The 17,560-nt window shown below is 50.1% G+C and overlaps 1 protein-coding gene across 4 annotated transcripts in view; it reads right to left on the bottom strand.

Moving 5' to 3' along the window:
• The window catches only part of ARFGAP2 (ARF GTPase activating protein 2), an 885,096-nt gene that overhangs the window by 605,562 nt on the left and 261,974 nt on the right, over positions 1-17,560 (bottom strand). For 3 of the 4 annotated variants that reach the window (XM_069623180.1, XM_069623181.1, XM_069623183.1), the window contains 2 exons: positions 5,575-5,619; positions 4,228-4,280 (listed from right to left, as the gene is read on the bottom strand). In XM_069623180.1, coding sequence (XP_069479281.1) covers positions 4,228-4,280; positions 5,575-5,619 — 98 coding nt within the window. The remainder of the gene's footprint in view (positions 1-4,227; positions 4,281-5,574; positions 5,620-17,560) is intronic. The other variant, XM_069623182.1, reaches the window with a different exon arrangement.

Raw genomic sequence — 17,560 nt, 5'->3', positions numbered from 1 at the left:
GCGTTATCGAGGGGCCGGGTATCTGGTTATCTTGTACCCCTACATGGTTCCACAGCCCCCTTGGGGGCATTGTTGCCTCAGAGTAGACTCTCTTATGGGCACCATTTCTATTTGATTTTAGAATTTCCTTGTCTCCTTTGCAACTGGTTCCTTGTCAGCCAGGTCATCCACTAGTGTAATATTTGTTGAAGCCAATAGATGGTTTGTGGATCCCAGAATAGTTTCACTTGATCCAAAATGTCCACTGTTCCAAAAGTCTGGACCCAAAATTGGACAACTATGGATATTACTCGACAAGGATAATCCTTTTTCTTCATCTTTGATCAATGGATCCAAAATAGACTTCAGGAAATTTGTGATATGTTCTTCATGTTTGTTTTTATTATTACTAAGTGCTGAAATAAACCCTTCCACAAAAAACATTTTTGTGTGTAGCACTGCAATCAAGGTAGATTGGTCTTTTAATTGATCTGCTATAGACTCGTACAACTTCATGAATGGAGTCATGGTAACAGAAAATGCAGCAATCATATTGGCATCCAATGTTGCACTTGATGACGGTTTTTCCTCCACCTGGGCCGCTACCATGTCCAGTAATCGGTCATTGATCCTCAATTCTGCCTCTACCTGTATGGAGAGTCTACGTCGTTTACGGGGGCAGCCCACTGAAGCCCTCCATGATGATTGATGTCCCTTTGCTGTACTTCTTCAATAGAAGGAGAGGTATATATTGTAGCACTTGGGTGATTAATAGTTTCATGGTCAATAGCTCCCGTTTCTGCATAACAAATTGGACTTTTTCACGTTGGGTCAATATCAATTGACTCACCAGAACTAGTTACCTCGAACAATAGCCAGTGTGTGTTGCAGCATATGCCAACGGTACACGAGACCCTCCTCCGCTGATTACTAAGCCGGGGAGAGATGATTGTCTCTGTGGTACCAACCTTAACTCCAAAGAGAAAGAAAGCCAATCGGTTCATCCCAGCCGGTGAGTCGAGGAGAAAGTCAATAAGAAACCAAACTGTGTTGAACGAAAAGTAGCAAACAGCTTATTTGAACTGTGAAAGGCTTAAAGAGCTATTGGTGGAAAAGGGGGAAAACCACCAACAGAGGATTGCAGCACCACGTGGGTGCTCACGCAGGAAATTCTGGGCGATTACCCGATGGTAGAAACAACTTTAACTGAAAAGAGACTTCACCAGAGAGCTGGAACGGAACGGTCGTCTCGTCCACCTTGCCTTGTGTTCAAAGCGTGGGGAAGGGAGTCCCCTGGCAATCACATCCCGACTTATTATTTGTGAACACTTCTTTCTTTATTGAAAACCCTATCCTACACTCTTTCTGTAATTAGTTGTAAGGATTTGGCAATATTTTGTTTTAGTACAGACCTTTTTACTTAGACAAGACGCCACAAGGACTGGCTTATTTTTCATTTGATGGGCGAAGCTTGCTCCCATGTTAGATTTAGGTTAGGCGTTTTTCCACCCTGCATTTACAGTTTAATAAACACCCTTGAACTGGGATCACTTGTGTCTGTTTGTCTTTACTGTTGCATCAGTTCCTTACAGCAGGTGAATGTTATGTTGGGTGTGTGTTATAGTGTGCTTCATGTGTAACGTGGCTGGTAGTTATGTTTGTGTGCACTGGTTTGTTGTTTCCGTAGGGGTAACGTCCAGTGTCTGGGTTGTTTGTTGTGTGCTGGTGTTATTTAGGTTTGATGTGTGCTTGTGTGTGTGTACTTTGGCTAGCCCACAGGCATGTATAGTATTTGTGATGTATGTTGCAGTTTGGCTAGCCCATAGGCGTGAATAGTACTTGTGCAGTATGTTGGAGGGGAGCAGGGTGGTTAGTACGTTGGTTACTTACAAAGGTCTTCTAATTATGTCCCCAGAGCTCATCCAGCTGCAACTCAATAGTACTCTTCATTTCTTCCCGGTGCGGTACACTGGCAGCACACACCACCCTCCAAGCTCAATACACAAGCTGGTCCCATAAGTTCCTTTGAGTGTAATACAATGGCTAGTCCTATAGGTTTATCTCTGTGCAGCATGCATTGCCAGGTGCAAAGTTTGCTTCTGGGTGCAGAAGTGTTCGTATTAGTGGTTGGTGGCTTTCCTTCAGTCCCTTTTGATAACGCGTGTATTGTCCACTTTGTGCTGGTCATTGTGAGTTGAACAGCCAAGTTTTCAATCCTTTTCCAAATGTGAGATGGTCTTCCAATTGTCCCAATTTCCTTTGGCATTGTGTTCCATAAGTTGGAAATCAGGCGCAAGAATGCGATTTCTCAATTTCCTTTTTTCCCTGTATGGTTTCCTTTCGATTTGGAGGTCGTCGCTGGATCGTAGGTAACTTCCTGGAAGGTAGCAGTTGATTTTGGCCTGGAGGAATTTGGCTCTTTGACCATGTAGTGATTTGTGGGCAACGCATAGGGCTTTAAATTTGACTCAGTTTTTGACCAGGAGCCAGTGAAGGCTTCTTAGCGCTGGTGTTATATTATCTCTTCTGTTTAATCTCATCTGTATTCTTGCTGCAGTGTTTTGGATGCGGTGGAGTTTTTTGGTGAGCTGTTCTGGAATTCCAATGTAGAGGTTGGTTGCATAGTCAATTCTTGATAAAACTAGGGAGATGAAGTGGGAGCTCAAAGTGTGTGAACAATAGATAGGGTAGCATCCCTCTGATTAATCTCAGGCGGTAGAAGCATTTCTTTGTAATAGCATTGACTTTTGGTTTCAGTGGGAGTCTGTTGTCCATTAGTATTCCCAGATTCTTTACCACATTTGATGTCTCCGATTGGGCTCCCACGACAGGTGGACAGTTCAGTTGTGAGTTGGTTGTGGAGTCCCCTGTATGTGAGATAATTATTTCAGTTTTGGCCGGATTTAATTTGAGATTGTTGGTTGTCATCCAACAGTATATTTCGGTGAGGCACTTATTGAGGTTGCCATTTGGATTTTGATTTGTGGCAATCTTGACAATCAGTTGCGTACCGTCTGCTTAGTTGTAAGCAGTCAATCTGTGGTTCTGAATGATTTTCATCAATGGGGACATGTAAAGGTTGAAAAGGGGAGCGTCTCAAGCCTTGAGGCACTCCGCTTGAGATGATTTTGGAGGTTGCTGTAAAGGGTGGTAAGTAGGTTCTGTGTGGTTTGTGAGGAAGGATTTTAGCCATTTTAAGTCTTTTACACCGTATTCTTGAAGCCTTTCAATTAGCACTGTGGCTGATCGTGCTGAATGCTGCTGATATGTCTAAAAGTATAAAGGAGAATATGGTATTGTTGTCTGCAGTGCCAGCCTTAGCGGCGGCAGCGCCCGGGTAGTTTAAGCAGGGAGTTAATCCCTGGAATAGCGCCCTATTCTAATGAAAACTGTATTGCTCCTGCGTCGGAGCGGGGAGGTAATCAGCTTAATATTATTAAATGTGCCCTGCCACCGCAGGTGCATTTGATAACAAAAGGGCACCTGTCGCGCCTTCTCCCACTATGCAAGCTCGGGGAAGCCCTTGAAAGACTCCCCCGAGCTGGCGTGGCGGGGGGCTACGGCGCCCCGGGCAGTAGCCCGGCCTGCCCTAAGGCCAGCCCTGGTTGTCTGCGTTTATTTTTAGGTCGTCTTATATTGTGCCGGGTTTTGGAGGAGCTTTTGGCTGGAGGTGAAACCTCCCCTTTCCCTCCAAACTTGGAATTTGGTGGTGTGGTAAAAACGGCAGTAATTCCGTTACTGCCAAAAACGAGAATTACTGCCACTTTTTTACTGCACAGCCGTACTCGTAAGGAGGCCCTTAATCTCTACATGTACAACCCTTTGTCCAAAATCAAGATCTAATGCCTACTCTTGACACCCCTTTGCTGGCTTTGTGTAGGTAGCAGGATCAAATTGGATACCCGGTAATCCTTACTCAACTCGTAAATAGAAATGCATCCCATTAGGTTGAAAAAAAAATAGGCCATACCATCCTTCAGAGTGTAATAGTCAATGTCGATATGAATTTGAAAGAGCCCCACGTGCATGTTTCACGTTTCACTTCAAACTATTGCCGTTATTTCTCAGTCACATGTTTGCTACTCCGGAATGTGCCATCTCCGTCTGAAGTAATGCACTTCTAATTTCCATGTATGTGGCACTGCCCTGGGATTGGAACCGAGTCACCTATAGGTATGAAGTGTGCCTGGAAAAACATCCCAAAAAGAAAACCAGCCCTGGGTCCACACATGATGCGTACATACATACCCCTTTTTTGGCAGCTGCTGGCTTCTTCTTTCCAATGAGTGAGGGTTTTAAATCTGTGAGGAATCAGAAAAAAATAAATAAGGGAGCTGTTCATGAAGGTTCACAACGAACAGCAGTGGCGCAGCTACGGGAGTCCACAGCCCGTTAGTAACACTAACTCTTCACTTTCACAATTACATGCGTTATTCTTGAGTTTGTAGTTATATTTAAAATGAAACAACCGACAGTAAAAGTCACAGAATTCAAAAGAAACGCCCGACCGTTTTCATGCAGGTAATTGAAAGCTCTGAAATACACAATCGAGCAGAAAGTTGCACTTTAATTCCGGCATTAGGAGGGGGGGGGGCGGGGTATACTGCATTGTAAAACACATATGGCCGTTATCGAGTCCACCAGACCAAATGTAGTGTGTACCTCGGACACAAGAAAACGAACCCCAGACATTTCAGAGAGCCCAGCGAAGGAGCCTCTTCCCTGGGGAGCAGCAGGAGAGTATGTATTCATGCGCCACAAGAAGTGCACCAGACAAAATACCAATCGCTCTCACATCCACAGCTTTAATCTTGCTGACGCCCACAACATGCGCTGAATAAACAAATCCTGCTAGCACAATCATGGCTATATCCTATGTAGAGGAACACATTTTCAACATGCGTGCAGGACTTGGTCAGAGGACGATCAGACCCACCCTCCCCACACAATAAAGCAGAGGGTAATGCAAAAAGGCATGCAAACCAACAGTACAAGATGGTGGAGGGATGGTTAAATGTGATGGGGGAATATGGTGGGTCTAGAGGGCGGGAGTAGTGAATAAAGGAAGCAGCTCCCATGGGAAGGAAAATAATTAAGGGGGGGGGGTGCACCAGGAGGGGGAGGCAGTGAATAGGGAGCCAGTCGCCTCATAAAGGAGAGAAAATAAAGAGAATGACAAGTTGCCCTGTGAAGGGTATGGGGCGGGGGGGGGGTGGGGGTCAAAGACTGGGGGGCGAGATGGAACAGGAGCGAGAGAGAGGAATTGGAGAAGTAGTTATGTTTCAAGCCAAGTGGAGGGGTAACCCAGAAATTGAACCAACACAATAGCAGCCCTGAGGGAAGGAGCAGAGTCGGCACCATTACCACGTCACCGCAGCAACATCCACCCCCCACACCCATGTCCACCCCCCCCATTTATAGAGTGGATGGAGTGGGCAAGTAGGCCACTACTATTTGAACAAGAAAGAGCACTAGTCAACTACCGCTCAAGTAAGTGGCAGGAATTTCACTAGCTAAAAGCAGGCCAAGGCTAAAACGACGAGGTATGTCCATTCAAACCCAAAGCAATCAACATGCCCATCTGTAATTAGGCACCTGCTCCTGTTAGGGACCCCTGGATGGAGAGACACATGGACTGATCTGAAGGAGAGAAACGCACAGTGAGAAGAGAACACTTCACGCTAGTCAAACAATTTGTCCAGTTCATATTGGCATACTAGGCTATGCACTTATCACAACATAGACTACATCGAAATAAAACAAATAGATGAAAAAAAGACCACACGAGACGGTTAGGTCCAGTACAAATGTACCACCAACTTTGGGCACCAGAATCAAGAACGGACAGCAGTCGTGCGTCACGAGACTGGCCCTTTGTGCTGAGAACTAGCATCAAATGGGTACCACAAGACCATCCACCAAAAGCGGGCACCCGCACCAACAACTATCAGAATCCATGCATTCCGATACCAGGCAGCCAGCCGCAACGGGCACCAGTTGTCAGAACCGATAGGTAAATAAGCGGATGACAGGCAGTAGTTAATGAAACAGATAGCAACCAAGTGTCCTCAGATGGAACATTTGTGCAGGGAACTAGAAGCAGGTCACTCTCGTAAGACTGCATAAGCAGCAGGCTATTGCGTCAAAAACGGGCAATATCTAGCTATCATTAAACAAGAGTCCAGTTTCTAGAACTATCAACAACTAGTTATCTAGAGATTGGACACCAGAATTAAAAATAACAAGTTACCAGTGACCTTGCAGCAGTGTCACACACTTGCAGCAATCAAGTATGTAGTGAGTAGGCACGCGCATCCGAACGGTGAACAGACCTTCACAGAATGGACTAAGAATTACCGCTGTCCACTGCAGTAACCAACTCAAATGAACTAATCACCAGCTAATGGCAAAAACATTATTTACAAAGCCCCTAGAAGAGGGTTGTCGAACTCCAGGCCTCGAGGGCTGGACCCATGTCGGGTTTTCAGGATACCCTTCATTAATATTCATGAGTTATATTTGCATACAATGATTCTAAATGTGTGCACATGTTATCTCATGAATATTAATGAGGATATCCTGAAAACCCATCAGGATCCCGGCCATCGAGGCCGGGAGTTGGACAACCCTGCTGCATTCCTGCTCTCACTGGAAGGATTTGCCATGGTGCTGCTGGGCATGCACTGCAAATGGACAGAACGATGGTGCTGTACAGGAGTGCAGTGTCAGGACTCCACAAGAGATCATGGGCAGCACGAGTCTAGGGACGGTAGTGCCCAGGAGGTGCAGGGAGGCACGATTCAGGGGTCAGTGGGCTGGAACTGCACAAGAGATCAGAAAACCAGTAGGTGAGGAACTGTGCTGAAAAAGTGTAGGGCTGCGGGAGAAACTATACAGGACAGGAGAGAAGGAACATTGCAACAGTGAAGAGCACGGTGTCACGACTTAAGTGACAGCACAGAACCAGAATTAGAAGCAAGGCGGCAGGAGTGGAGGGATGAAGTAAGTAATCAAGGAAAGTTGAGTACAGCAATAGGAAGACTACCAACAGTGACCCAAGGTGGAAGGTGGTTGGGTGGGTGCTGCTGCACAGGAGTGAAGGGTGGTGGAGGAGAGATGGAGATCATGGCCTTCGGGTGGCAGTAGAGAGAAGTGGTACTCAACAAGCACCCAAGGGCGAGAGGGCCAAGCCTGGCATTCCAGTGTGGCTCCTTGGGGCAATGTCCCTTTTAGGCATGCCTTGTTGGCCATGGCCAGCAAGGCGCCAGGATATTAAGGTTTTCTTAAATACTAATGCAATGCTTTGGATGTCAATATTTGTAAGCAAACACTAGCCGTTCAGTACATGGAGCTGTACCGTGAGTGAACACTCCAGGTACAAGTAGGTTGCTGTGTACCGCATGTCATGTTTTTTTCTCTCTTCCTCCCTCCCCCATCAAACAAACATTGGTGGTTTCTTGTACAACTTAATCAATTTGCTCTGTGACTCTCGTCTGCGAGTTAGTCTGCCCATTCGGGGACAGTTCTCCCAATCCTCGAGTTTATACTTGGCATATCACCATTTTGGGCATTGGTCTGTTATAGCATTGGACCCTTATCCGACCGATCGTTCTGGACCCTTCTTATTCCGGGGAACTCCCCTTCCTTTATCTTGCCACAAGGAGCAAGTTACTTACCTGCAACTGTTCTCCAGCATGGGTCTGGCATGGATTCACATGCTCATGAATATTCCCCGTCGTCAGGCTGGGAATCCTCGGTAAAGAAAGAATCTGTTTCAGTTCAATTTCTGAACTGTCTTTCTCCTAACAACCAATCACTAGTCTCTGGGTCATACTGCCCCAGCCAATGACTGCCCTCTACCCAAGCCCCTCCTCTGGCAGCCATCTTCAGATTTGGTAGCACGTAAAGTGGTAGTAGGACCAAGAGAAGAGCCGCAGAGGGGTAGGCGGAAGGGTTCGCATGTGAAACCATGCCAGACTCATGCTGGAGAATAATAGTTACAGGTAAGTAACTTGTTCCTTCTCCAGCATGGGGTCTAGCATGGATTCACATGCTCATGAATGCAGAATACATAGCAGTACACACATGCACAACCACGAGAGGTCTCAAGGCTCAACATAAGCATCTCTTACCTCCTCACCAGGCTCATTTTCGAGCGAACCGGTTGCACAGCACTGCTTGGCCGACTCTGCACTCCTCTCTGGAATCCCTGTTGACAGTAGAATCTTGTGAAGGTGTGCGTCGACCTCCACATAGCAGCCCTGCAGATGTCCAGTAGGGGCACACCAGACAGGAACGCCATAGTTGCAGCGATCGCTCTGGTGGAATGGGCTCTCGGACAGCCAGGCAACGGTCGGTTCGCCAACCAGTGACATTGGGTGATGCAGCCGGAGAGCCAGCTAGAAATGGAAGCCTTAGAGAGGGCCTTCCCATGATTCACAGGGCCAAAGTTCACAAAAGTTGCAACGTCTTCCGGAAACTCTCTGTGCGGTCCACATAGAACTTCAGAGCTCTAGCCACATCCAGCGAGTACAAAGTCCTCTCAGCCGGCAACAAAGGCGTCGGGAAGAATACAGCCAACACCAAGGGCTTGTTTAGATGAAAGTCCGACGGCACCTTGGACATGAAGGAGGGGTCCGTCCGTAGCCCTATCCTCTTCTCGTGGAATGTCAAGTAAGGTGGTTTACATGAGAGGGCCTGGATATCTCCCACTTGTGCGGAGGTGATGGCCATTAGAAAAGCTGTTTTCCACTACAAAGATGTCAGTGGCGCAGAATGCACAGGCTCGAACGGAGGACCCATGAGCCTAGTCAGCACCACATTGAGTTCCCACGCAGGGGCTTGAGCGTTCACCTGCGGTAACAAACAGAACAGTCCTTTGTCGAACTCCTTAGCCAGATGGTGTGACCATAACGACGACTGTCCCGGAGATCTGGTGTAGCGGGAGATAGCCGCCAGATGGACCTTGATGGAAGCATGGGCCAGTCCAGCCTTGGCCAACAACAGAAAATATGGCAGTACCTGCGGAGCCGTGACTCGTAGAGGATCGATCTTCTGTGCACTGCACCAAACGGTGAACCTCTTCCATTTATGTCCATAGCATTTAAAAGTAGAAGATGCTCTGGCCTTGGCAAGCACTTCCTTGCAGTCCGCTGGGAGACTAATGCTATACTGCAGGAGCCAGGCCTGCAGGTTCAGCGATCCCGAGTCGTGGTGCAGAATTGCGCCTCCTTCCCTGGCGAGAAGATCTGCGACTACTGGAAGCTTGACTGGAGGGGATGATGACATGCTGAGAAGGTACGGGTACCATATTTGCCTCGGCCACGCCGGTGTGACAAGGATCATCCTGCACCAGGACCGTTTGAGTTGATTGATGAGTTGGAGAAGCAATGGCTGCCGAGGGAACACATACAGAGACAGGCCATCCCAGGGGAATGAGAATGCGTCCCCCATGCTCCCCGGCTGGGGAAACCTGCTGGCTAACCTCCGGGACTTGGTGTTCGTCGCCATCGCAAAGAGATCGATCTGGGGATTGCCCCATCTGCGGAACAGGTGATCCACTTGGTCTTGCGAAGTTCCCACTCGTGGCAAGAGCGCAGCTCCCTGCTGAGTGAGTCGGCGACTGTCCCGTTTCATATGGAAGGAGTGAGGAACATCCCCTGTGCTACAGCCCAGTGCCATAGGTCCTGCGCCACTTTGGAGAGAGACCGGGATCTGGTACCCCCCCTGCTTCCTGATGTAAACCATCGTGGTGGTATTGTCTGTGAAGACCCAAACCACCTTGCCGTTGAGAGACAGAAGGAAGGACTTGAGGGCACAAAACTGCTTGCAGCTCCAGAACGTTTATGTGCAACATCTCCTCCGGCAGCCCCAGGCCTCTTGTGTGAAGACTTCTGGTGTGAGCTCCCCAACCTTCCAGAGAAGTGTCCGTCGTGAATGTCTCCTGGTGCGGTGGGGTCCGAAAATCCGTGCCGCCGGACAGATGTGGGCAAACTCCCCACCACAGTATTGCTCAATGGAAGCGCTCGTCGAGCCAGAGCTTGTCCTGGAAGCTTCCTGAAACCTGTATCCAACGGTCGTCGAGGAACTCATGCTCTGGACGCATCTGCAGCCTGCATAGTCTGATGAGGTAGATGCATGACGACATCATGCCGAGCAGGGACTTGATGGTCCTCATTGTGGCAACCTTCAGTGCCAAAAGCAGTTGCACCTTGCCCAAGATGGCCGCTATCCTTTCCTCCGACGGAGACGCCAGGCACAACACTGTGTTGAGGCCGTGGTGAGGCAGGATCCCAGCAACAGCACGTCCTGCAGGACTTTGCATAGTTCACCGAGATCCGTCAGGAGGTCCTCACCGTGTGGTTGACGGCGATGTACTTTGAGTTGGCCCGAATGAGCCAGTTGTCATGGCCACTGGGCAAGGCCCACTAGTTCCATCATCGAAAGGGTCCAGGTGGACCCAGTCCTGGCGCCTCTGGCGCCAGGCTCAAGAGAAAGTGTGGTCTGCACACTTTATTTCTGGTGCACGTGTTATTTCCCCACGTGCATCCAGGGCGGGCGTGGCTATAGGAAAACATTGGGCTGCATGTGCAGCATCCTCTGGGAGTGGCAAGGTGGGGCCACAAGGCAGAGCCAAGGGGGCATGGCTGGGACCAGGCTATTTAAGCCTGCCCTGCCCGCACGCAAGCGGTTCACGTTAGTCTGCTTATAGCAGCGTAACGCTCACCGCTGCCTGAAGTGCTCTTACCTGATTCCAGCAATACCAACATCTGACGCTCACCTTACCTGATTCCGGCAATACCATCGCCTGAAGCGCATCTTACCCGACTACCGCAATCCCATCGCCTGAAGCGCATCTTACCCGATTCCAGCAGTCACTGCAGTCGACCATCCTCACCTGTTTCGGGCGTCTAAGCTACGCGGGAGCTCATCTCGTCCAGCATCCTCGCGGATCCATCCTTTCAGCAACCACCGGCAGGTCTTCGGATAGATCAGACGTCGCCAGGCCATCCCTGCAGGAGAAAAGGACAAACAAGGTTAGTAACAACAAAGACTTTACGCTAAGGTCACGTGCAACACATTCCTCGCGCTTGACCTTAGAACCAAACTTATCTTCTACTGGGGACATCGTAAATTCCTCTGGCCCCCATTTGGACTCGATTCCAACACCACGACTCCGCTGGGCTCTTCACGACCTGTTGGGGAGAAGGAAAGATATTACAAGGGTTATGGACAATAATCACGGAAAAAAGACATTGCAAAAGGATACGGACAATAATCATTGTTGAGAAACACTTACCTTTGAAGTGGATCAGCCACAGCCGGTCTGGGCTGCCACGCACACGGACCAGTGAAGAAACTAGGTCCATTAAAGGCGCCCCTGCAGTAGAGAAGCAGGACGGAGAGCTCATCCTCATAAATAAACAGGTTAGACTATATGGGTAGACGCATACTCGCCTCATTCTGGGAAGAAGGGTTTGAGGGAAATCACAGTCCAACCACAGCATTCTCACGGCCTCTCGTATTCTCTCAGGGGCAGTGTCAGCAACCAGCGCAGTCCACACTACAGGAGCAGGGGCAGAAGTCTGATCCAGGGGAGCCAAGTCCATGGAGGGCTGCAACCGTGCCCCAACACCCCCGCAGAGACCAGGTGAGCGTAACACCAGTCGTCCAGGTAAGAGTAGACATGGATCCCTTGTAGACGCAGCAGCACCGCCACAGGCGCCTGGCACTTGGTGAAAACCTTTGGCGCCGACTTCAATCCAAAGGGAAGGGCCTTGAATTGGTAATGTTGCCCTTGAACCACGAAGCGCAGAAACTTGCGGTGTCCCTTGTGGATGGGGATGTGGAAGTAAGCATCCTCCAAATCTAGCGACGATAGAAAGTCCCCTTCTTCTAGCTGTCCGAGCACGTGCTTAAGAGTCACCATCCAGAACTTTTGGGACTTGTTTAGACGACGGAGGTCTAGGACGGGCCTCCAGCCGCCGGTCTACTTTTTCACGAGGAAGTAACGAGTGTACACTCCGGAGCCCCAGAGCCTCTTTGGGACAAGCTCGATTGCACCCTTTTTTGGCATGGCCAGCACCTCCAGCAGCAGCTTAGGGACGTGGTTTTCCTGCTGGGCCACCGGTGGCATTTGGGGACACTTCAGTTGAAATTCCAGGGTGTGTCCGCGGGCGAGAGCGTCCAGCACCCAACGATCGGTGGGAATTGACTTCAACACGCTGACTAAGTTCGCCAGCCGGCCTCCCACCGGGGTACATGGGTGGGGGCCCGACGACACCGCCCGTTCAATCCTGCTTGAACGTTGAAACGCTGCCTTCCCTGGTGATGAAGACGTCCTCCAGATTTGGCACGGCTCCTGTTCTCCGGGGCCGAAGAGCAGGAGGGTTGACGGTAAGACGAGGCACCTCCACTGAAACCTTTGGAAGATCCTTGGGATTTGCCGCCGGAGGTCCGAAAGGACGGCCGTCACTGTTGAAGCGTGCCCAAGGCACAAGCCGTCTCCGTGTCCGTCTTGATGGCTTTAAGAGACTCATCTACGGCCTTCCCCAACAAATTGTCCCCATCGAAGGGCATGTCCAACACCCTTGACTGAACGTCCTGGCGAAAATTGGTGGCACTAAGCCAGCGCCTCTGACGAAGGCTAACGCTGTTGCCCAGATGACGAAACCCTGTGTCAGCGATGTTCGTGGCCACCGTGATGGCGTGGTCCGACGCCACCTCGCCTTCCTGCAGAATCTCCAACGCTTCTGACCTCTTGTCGTCGGGCAGGAAGTCCAGGAGGGGCACGATCTTGAACCACAGCTCCCGGTCCCAACGTGCCACAATGGTTAGAGCGTTGGCAGCCTTGATGGTAGTCGCCGCTGATGTGATAACTCGTTGCCCCATGGCATCCAACTTCCTCCCCTCACTATCCGGGGGGTGGAGGCCACCGAAGAGGAGGAGCCCGAAGACAACTTCTTGGCTGTTGCCGATATCACAGAGTCCGGTGACTGTTGGGTCCGCAAGCACTTGGGCGTAGAGTCTGGCACCCTGTACTTCTCATAATGGTCCCTCTTTGCCGGGGCTGTGGAAGGGTTCTTCACGAGGACCAACCCTTCTTCCCAAATGTCATCAAGGAGTGGGACCAAAAGGACGGTCTTCCTCTTGGCCTCACGGCGCTGGTATAGGAAACCTTCTTTGTTCTTTTCCTCAGAACAAGCTGGAAGAGCTCTGAAGATCATGCCGTGAAACAAGCCTATCTCTCAGGTGGTGAAGATCTGTGCGGTGGAGACGGGAGGTTCCCCCATTCCGCCGTTGTGCTCCGTGCCTGTTGTCGCCGTGTCAGGGTCCGTCTCATCCCTTAGTGGGTGGTTAGGGGGGAGAGGCAAAGGGTGGCAAAGAGGTGGAGGGTGAACTTTCCTCTTCTTGGTCGGCGGTTCCCCTGTCGGCACCGGCGCCGCGGGAGGGGCCGCCAGTGCAACTGGCATACTCTTCTGGATCTCTGAGACCAGAGTATGCAAAACTGAGATAATGTCCACCGAGATTTCTCCAGGTGTCCGCTGAGGTGGCTGTGGCAACAGAGGTGAAGGTGAACCCAGTGACTGCGGCATAGGCTGGTCGCCCATGCCCTAAACATCCTGCTGTTCCTCATCGGTCTCATCGGCATCGCCTTCATCGTCACCCTTGTCTGAATCCTTGCCGTAGGGCCTGCTCTCGACGCACTGTTCCTCCTGGATGGTCTGGAGGCAGGTAAACTCCTCCGAGGAGGAGATATCCGTGCCCTGGAGGACTAAAGCACCCCTCCCCCTTTCTCTGCGACCAGAGGGGACGGTTTCGTTGAAATGATTGGCATCATCTTCTCCGGTGTCTTCTCTATGGGCTGAAAAGATGACTCTCTCCTGGCAGGCAGGGATACTCTTGCCTTCGGGGGTGCGTCCTGCGGTTTCGCCACAGCGTCCTTTGTGAGGGACGCCACCACCCCCTCAATGGAAGGTTGGGTCTTTGTCGGATGCACCTCAGCCTTCACGGTCTTGGTCAGACCCACGGCCTTCTCCTTAGGTGGAGGGTCAGCGCCCCGGTCCCCTTTGGCCTTCTCCGGCGGGCCGGTCTTGGGCTTCTCCGAGTTTGCCCGGATGGTCCGACTTCCTCTTAGACGAAGATCCCGAGCGTTGGCTGGTGACGCTGTACTCACCCTGGCCGCTGAGGAGCCCGTCGCAACGGTGCTCCCAGTGACAGTGGACTTGCAGTGCTTAGCCTTTTGTTGGGCCCCCGTGGGAGGAGCACCCTCAAAAGTCGTAGAAGACCGCTCAGCTTTCTTGGTAGCAGGGGAGGCATGCTGCTGGGACCCACTCAGAGCAGGGGCCTTAGCCTGTAGACACTCCTTGAGCCGCCTTTGCCAATCCTTCAGCGTGCGGGGCACCATCTCCTGACAAAACACACAGTCCTCCTCCACCTGCGTTGAGTCCGGGTACAGGCAATAGAGGCACTTGGAATGCTTGTCCGAAAAGACATTCCGTAAGCCGCAGTCGGAACAAATCTTGAAAAGGGGAACTGAATCCTTCTCCTCCGACATGTCCATGCAGCATAGGCATTGAAGAAACTGCTGGAATCCTCCACGAAGAAACTCGACGAAATTAGCCCTTGAGTGGCGCTGAAGAATCCGAAAAACGGGTCCCTGTTAATCGGGAGGAATATATCGAGGCAGCGAGGCTCGAATGACCAAAAAAAATAGAGTAAAACTCTTCCAAAAACCACAAAACGCAGTAAACGCTCGAGCTAAGCACGAGGACTCCCAACACTTGAACGTGCAGTAAAAATTGGAAGATGGCTGCCAGAGGAGGGGCTTAGGTAGCGGGCAGTCATTGGCTGAGGGCAGTATGACCCCAGACACCAGTGATTTGTTGTTAGGAGAAAGACAATTCAGAAAAGAGACCGATTTTTTCTTTACCAAGGATTTCCAGCCTGACAATGGGGAATATTCATGCGCATGTGATTCCATGCCAGTTCCCATGCTGGAGAATTTTGTTCCACCACTACCCCCTTCGATGAAGGGTCAGAATCACCTCTCCACTAATGCACATTGCATCCCCATTTCTGTCTGACCCCATCCAAAGCTGCCCTGAAAGCGCCCAACTATCATTCACCATTGCCGTCAGCGTATCCATCAAAAACATTTTTCAGTTTATTCAACCAATCATTCTTGTTTGGGATTATTGCACTCTTCCACTTCTAGGCCAGTGCCACCCTCCCAGTCCGCAAAATTGTCTCCCACATTCTGGGGTACCTATACGTTTCCAAGTCTTTTTGTGGTATCCCCAGTAACATTTGCAGAGGGTCTTGCGGGAGTAATACCCCCCCAATGACCTCTGCCATCCAGCGCCATAGGTTCTGCCAATAAGCTTGTGTAAGTGGGCAGTACCACCACAGATGTCCTCTCAAACCAATCTGGCCGCACCCCTTCGGGCACAATGGGGATGCCCCAGCAAACATCCTAGATATCTTGAGGGGTTCTCTATGCCATCTAAGCCATTGAAATTGTGTCCATATCGGCCGTGAAAAGATTCCCATGAAATGCTATCTTGAATATCTTTCCCCACACCTCTTCTGTTAGTTCCTACCCCGCTAGCTCATTCCAGTATTGTTTAAACCCCTGCCTATTCTTTTTGTCGCAGACATTTATAACCTTTTACAATTTGGACACCATCCCTTTCCGCGTATTGGCTGAATCTAATATTTTCGCAAACGGGGTAAGCGACCGCTTCAATTTAACTCCCCATTTTTGATCGGTCAGGAGTCCTTTCAACCGGAGATACTCAAATACAGTGATTTTACCAACTCCCAGAACCTCTGCCACTGCCTCATAATTTAGGAATTCTCCCTCTTGGAACAGCTGTCCCACCCTTTCCAGCCCTTTATCCGACCAGTCTTGAGAGTTACAGAATCCCCTGTCTCCCAATCTTATAACTGGACCTCAGAGTGAGGACATCGGGAAGGACCATGTTGGATAGGCTCTATGTGTGTTTATCCTCCCCTCCACAGGGACCACAGCACTCCAAGGGTGGGGTGGCCGAGCAGTCTGCTCGTTATGTCTTTATGGGGGGACCATAACAGATCCCTCACTTTGACCGAGTGTGTTTCCATGTCCTCTAAGTCCAGTTCCCAAATCGTCCTGCATGTGTTCCAGGAGCACTCCGAGTTGGGCTGCTTGTGGTATAATGGGAAGTCTGGAAGACCGAAGCCCCCCCTCCTCCCTGGGGGGGGTACGAGTGGATTGCTTGGTCCTTGGGGTCTTGTCCTGCCATATACATTTTTGCACCGCTGTCCGGAGCTCTTTAAATGTTGACCCCGGTACCTTTGTGGGTAGGGCTGTAAACAGTTATAAGAGTCTTGGCAGAACGTTCATTTTTACCACCGTCATACGGCCATACCATGATAAAATCATGCCGCCCCAGCGGTTCAAATCCGCTTTAATGGTTGACATAAAAGGGTCTAAATTAGCTGTTGCCAGCGCCGCTAGGTCGCTGGTCAATTGCACTCCCAAATATTGGATTGCTACTTTTTCGACTTTGACCCCTAAGAAGCTGTTCACTGGGTCTAGGTCGACTGCTTGAAGTGGCAACAGCATAGATTTCGATTGAATAATTTGTAGGCCTGAGAAGGCCACGAAAGTGTCAATTAGAGAAAGCAGGACCGGAAGGGTCGATGGGGCATCTACAAGGTACCCCAGGATATCGTCCGCAAACAGGGAGAGTTTGATTTCGACCTGTCCCCTTCAAATACCATGTATTCTCTGGTGGTGCCTCACTGCTATCGCCAGAGGTTCAATCGTAAGGGCGTATATTAGTGGGGATTTACTGAACGGGGCCGACAGCTCCCCATTCACTTGCACTCTAGCTCGAGGTGCCCTATACACTGCTCACACCCACTTTCTCATATGTTCCCCAAATCCCATTTTCTGTAGGAGAACGGCCATATACCTCCATTCCACTCTAAGGTTTTCTCTGAGTCAAGGGAAAGCAGACTCGCATTGAGTTTGGTCCCTTGTGCATGGTGCATTAGATCAATTGTCATCCGGATATTATCTGACCCCTGTTGCCCTTTAATGAAGTCAACCTGGTCTCTGTTTACCAGGGTAGGCATAATCCCCTCCATCCTCTTACCGAGCACCTTCGCTATGATTTTAACATCAGCAGGGAGATGAGCACTAGTCTTTACCCTCCTTTGGCAATACCACTATAATGGCTCCCATATTGTCTCGGGCAGTTTGTTCCCCTGGAGGACTGCATTAAAAGCCCTAGCTAGGTGTGTGGCCAGGGTGCACCGATACAGCTAAAAAAAACTTCACTGTGAACCCGTCCACCCCCAGCGTCGTACCTCCCTTCATGGCCTGGACAATGTCTTCCTCCGATATCGAAGCCTCCAGTCTTTCGGCAACGTCTTGCGTTAAACCCTTTATAGGTAGCTTTGCTAGGAAGTCTTCTATAAGGGCATCATCTCCGTTAAATTCCGATTTATACAACCGTTCATAGTATTGCTTAAAGGTTATAGCTCAGTGTCCCGCATCGACTTTCATGACTTTAACCACTTTGCTTTTCTG

This window comes from Ambystoma mexicanum, chromosome 11 (assembly GCF_040938575.1).
Source record: "Ambystoma mexicanum isolate Mex_15411 chromosome 11, UKY_AmexF1_1, whole genome shotgun sequence".
Classification (NCBI taxonomy): domain Eukaryota; kingdom Metazoa; phylum Chordata; class Amphibia; order Caudata; family Ambystomatidae; genus Ambystoma; species Ambystoma mexicanum.
Note: the sequence above shows the minus strand (reverse complement) of the source record. Positions and strands in the feature narration are given on the sequence as shown.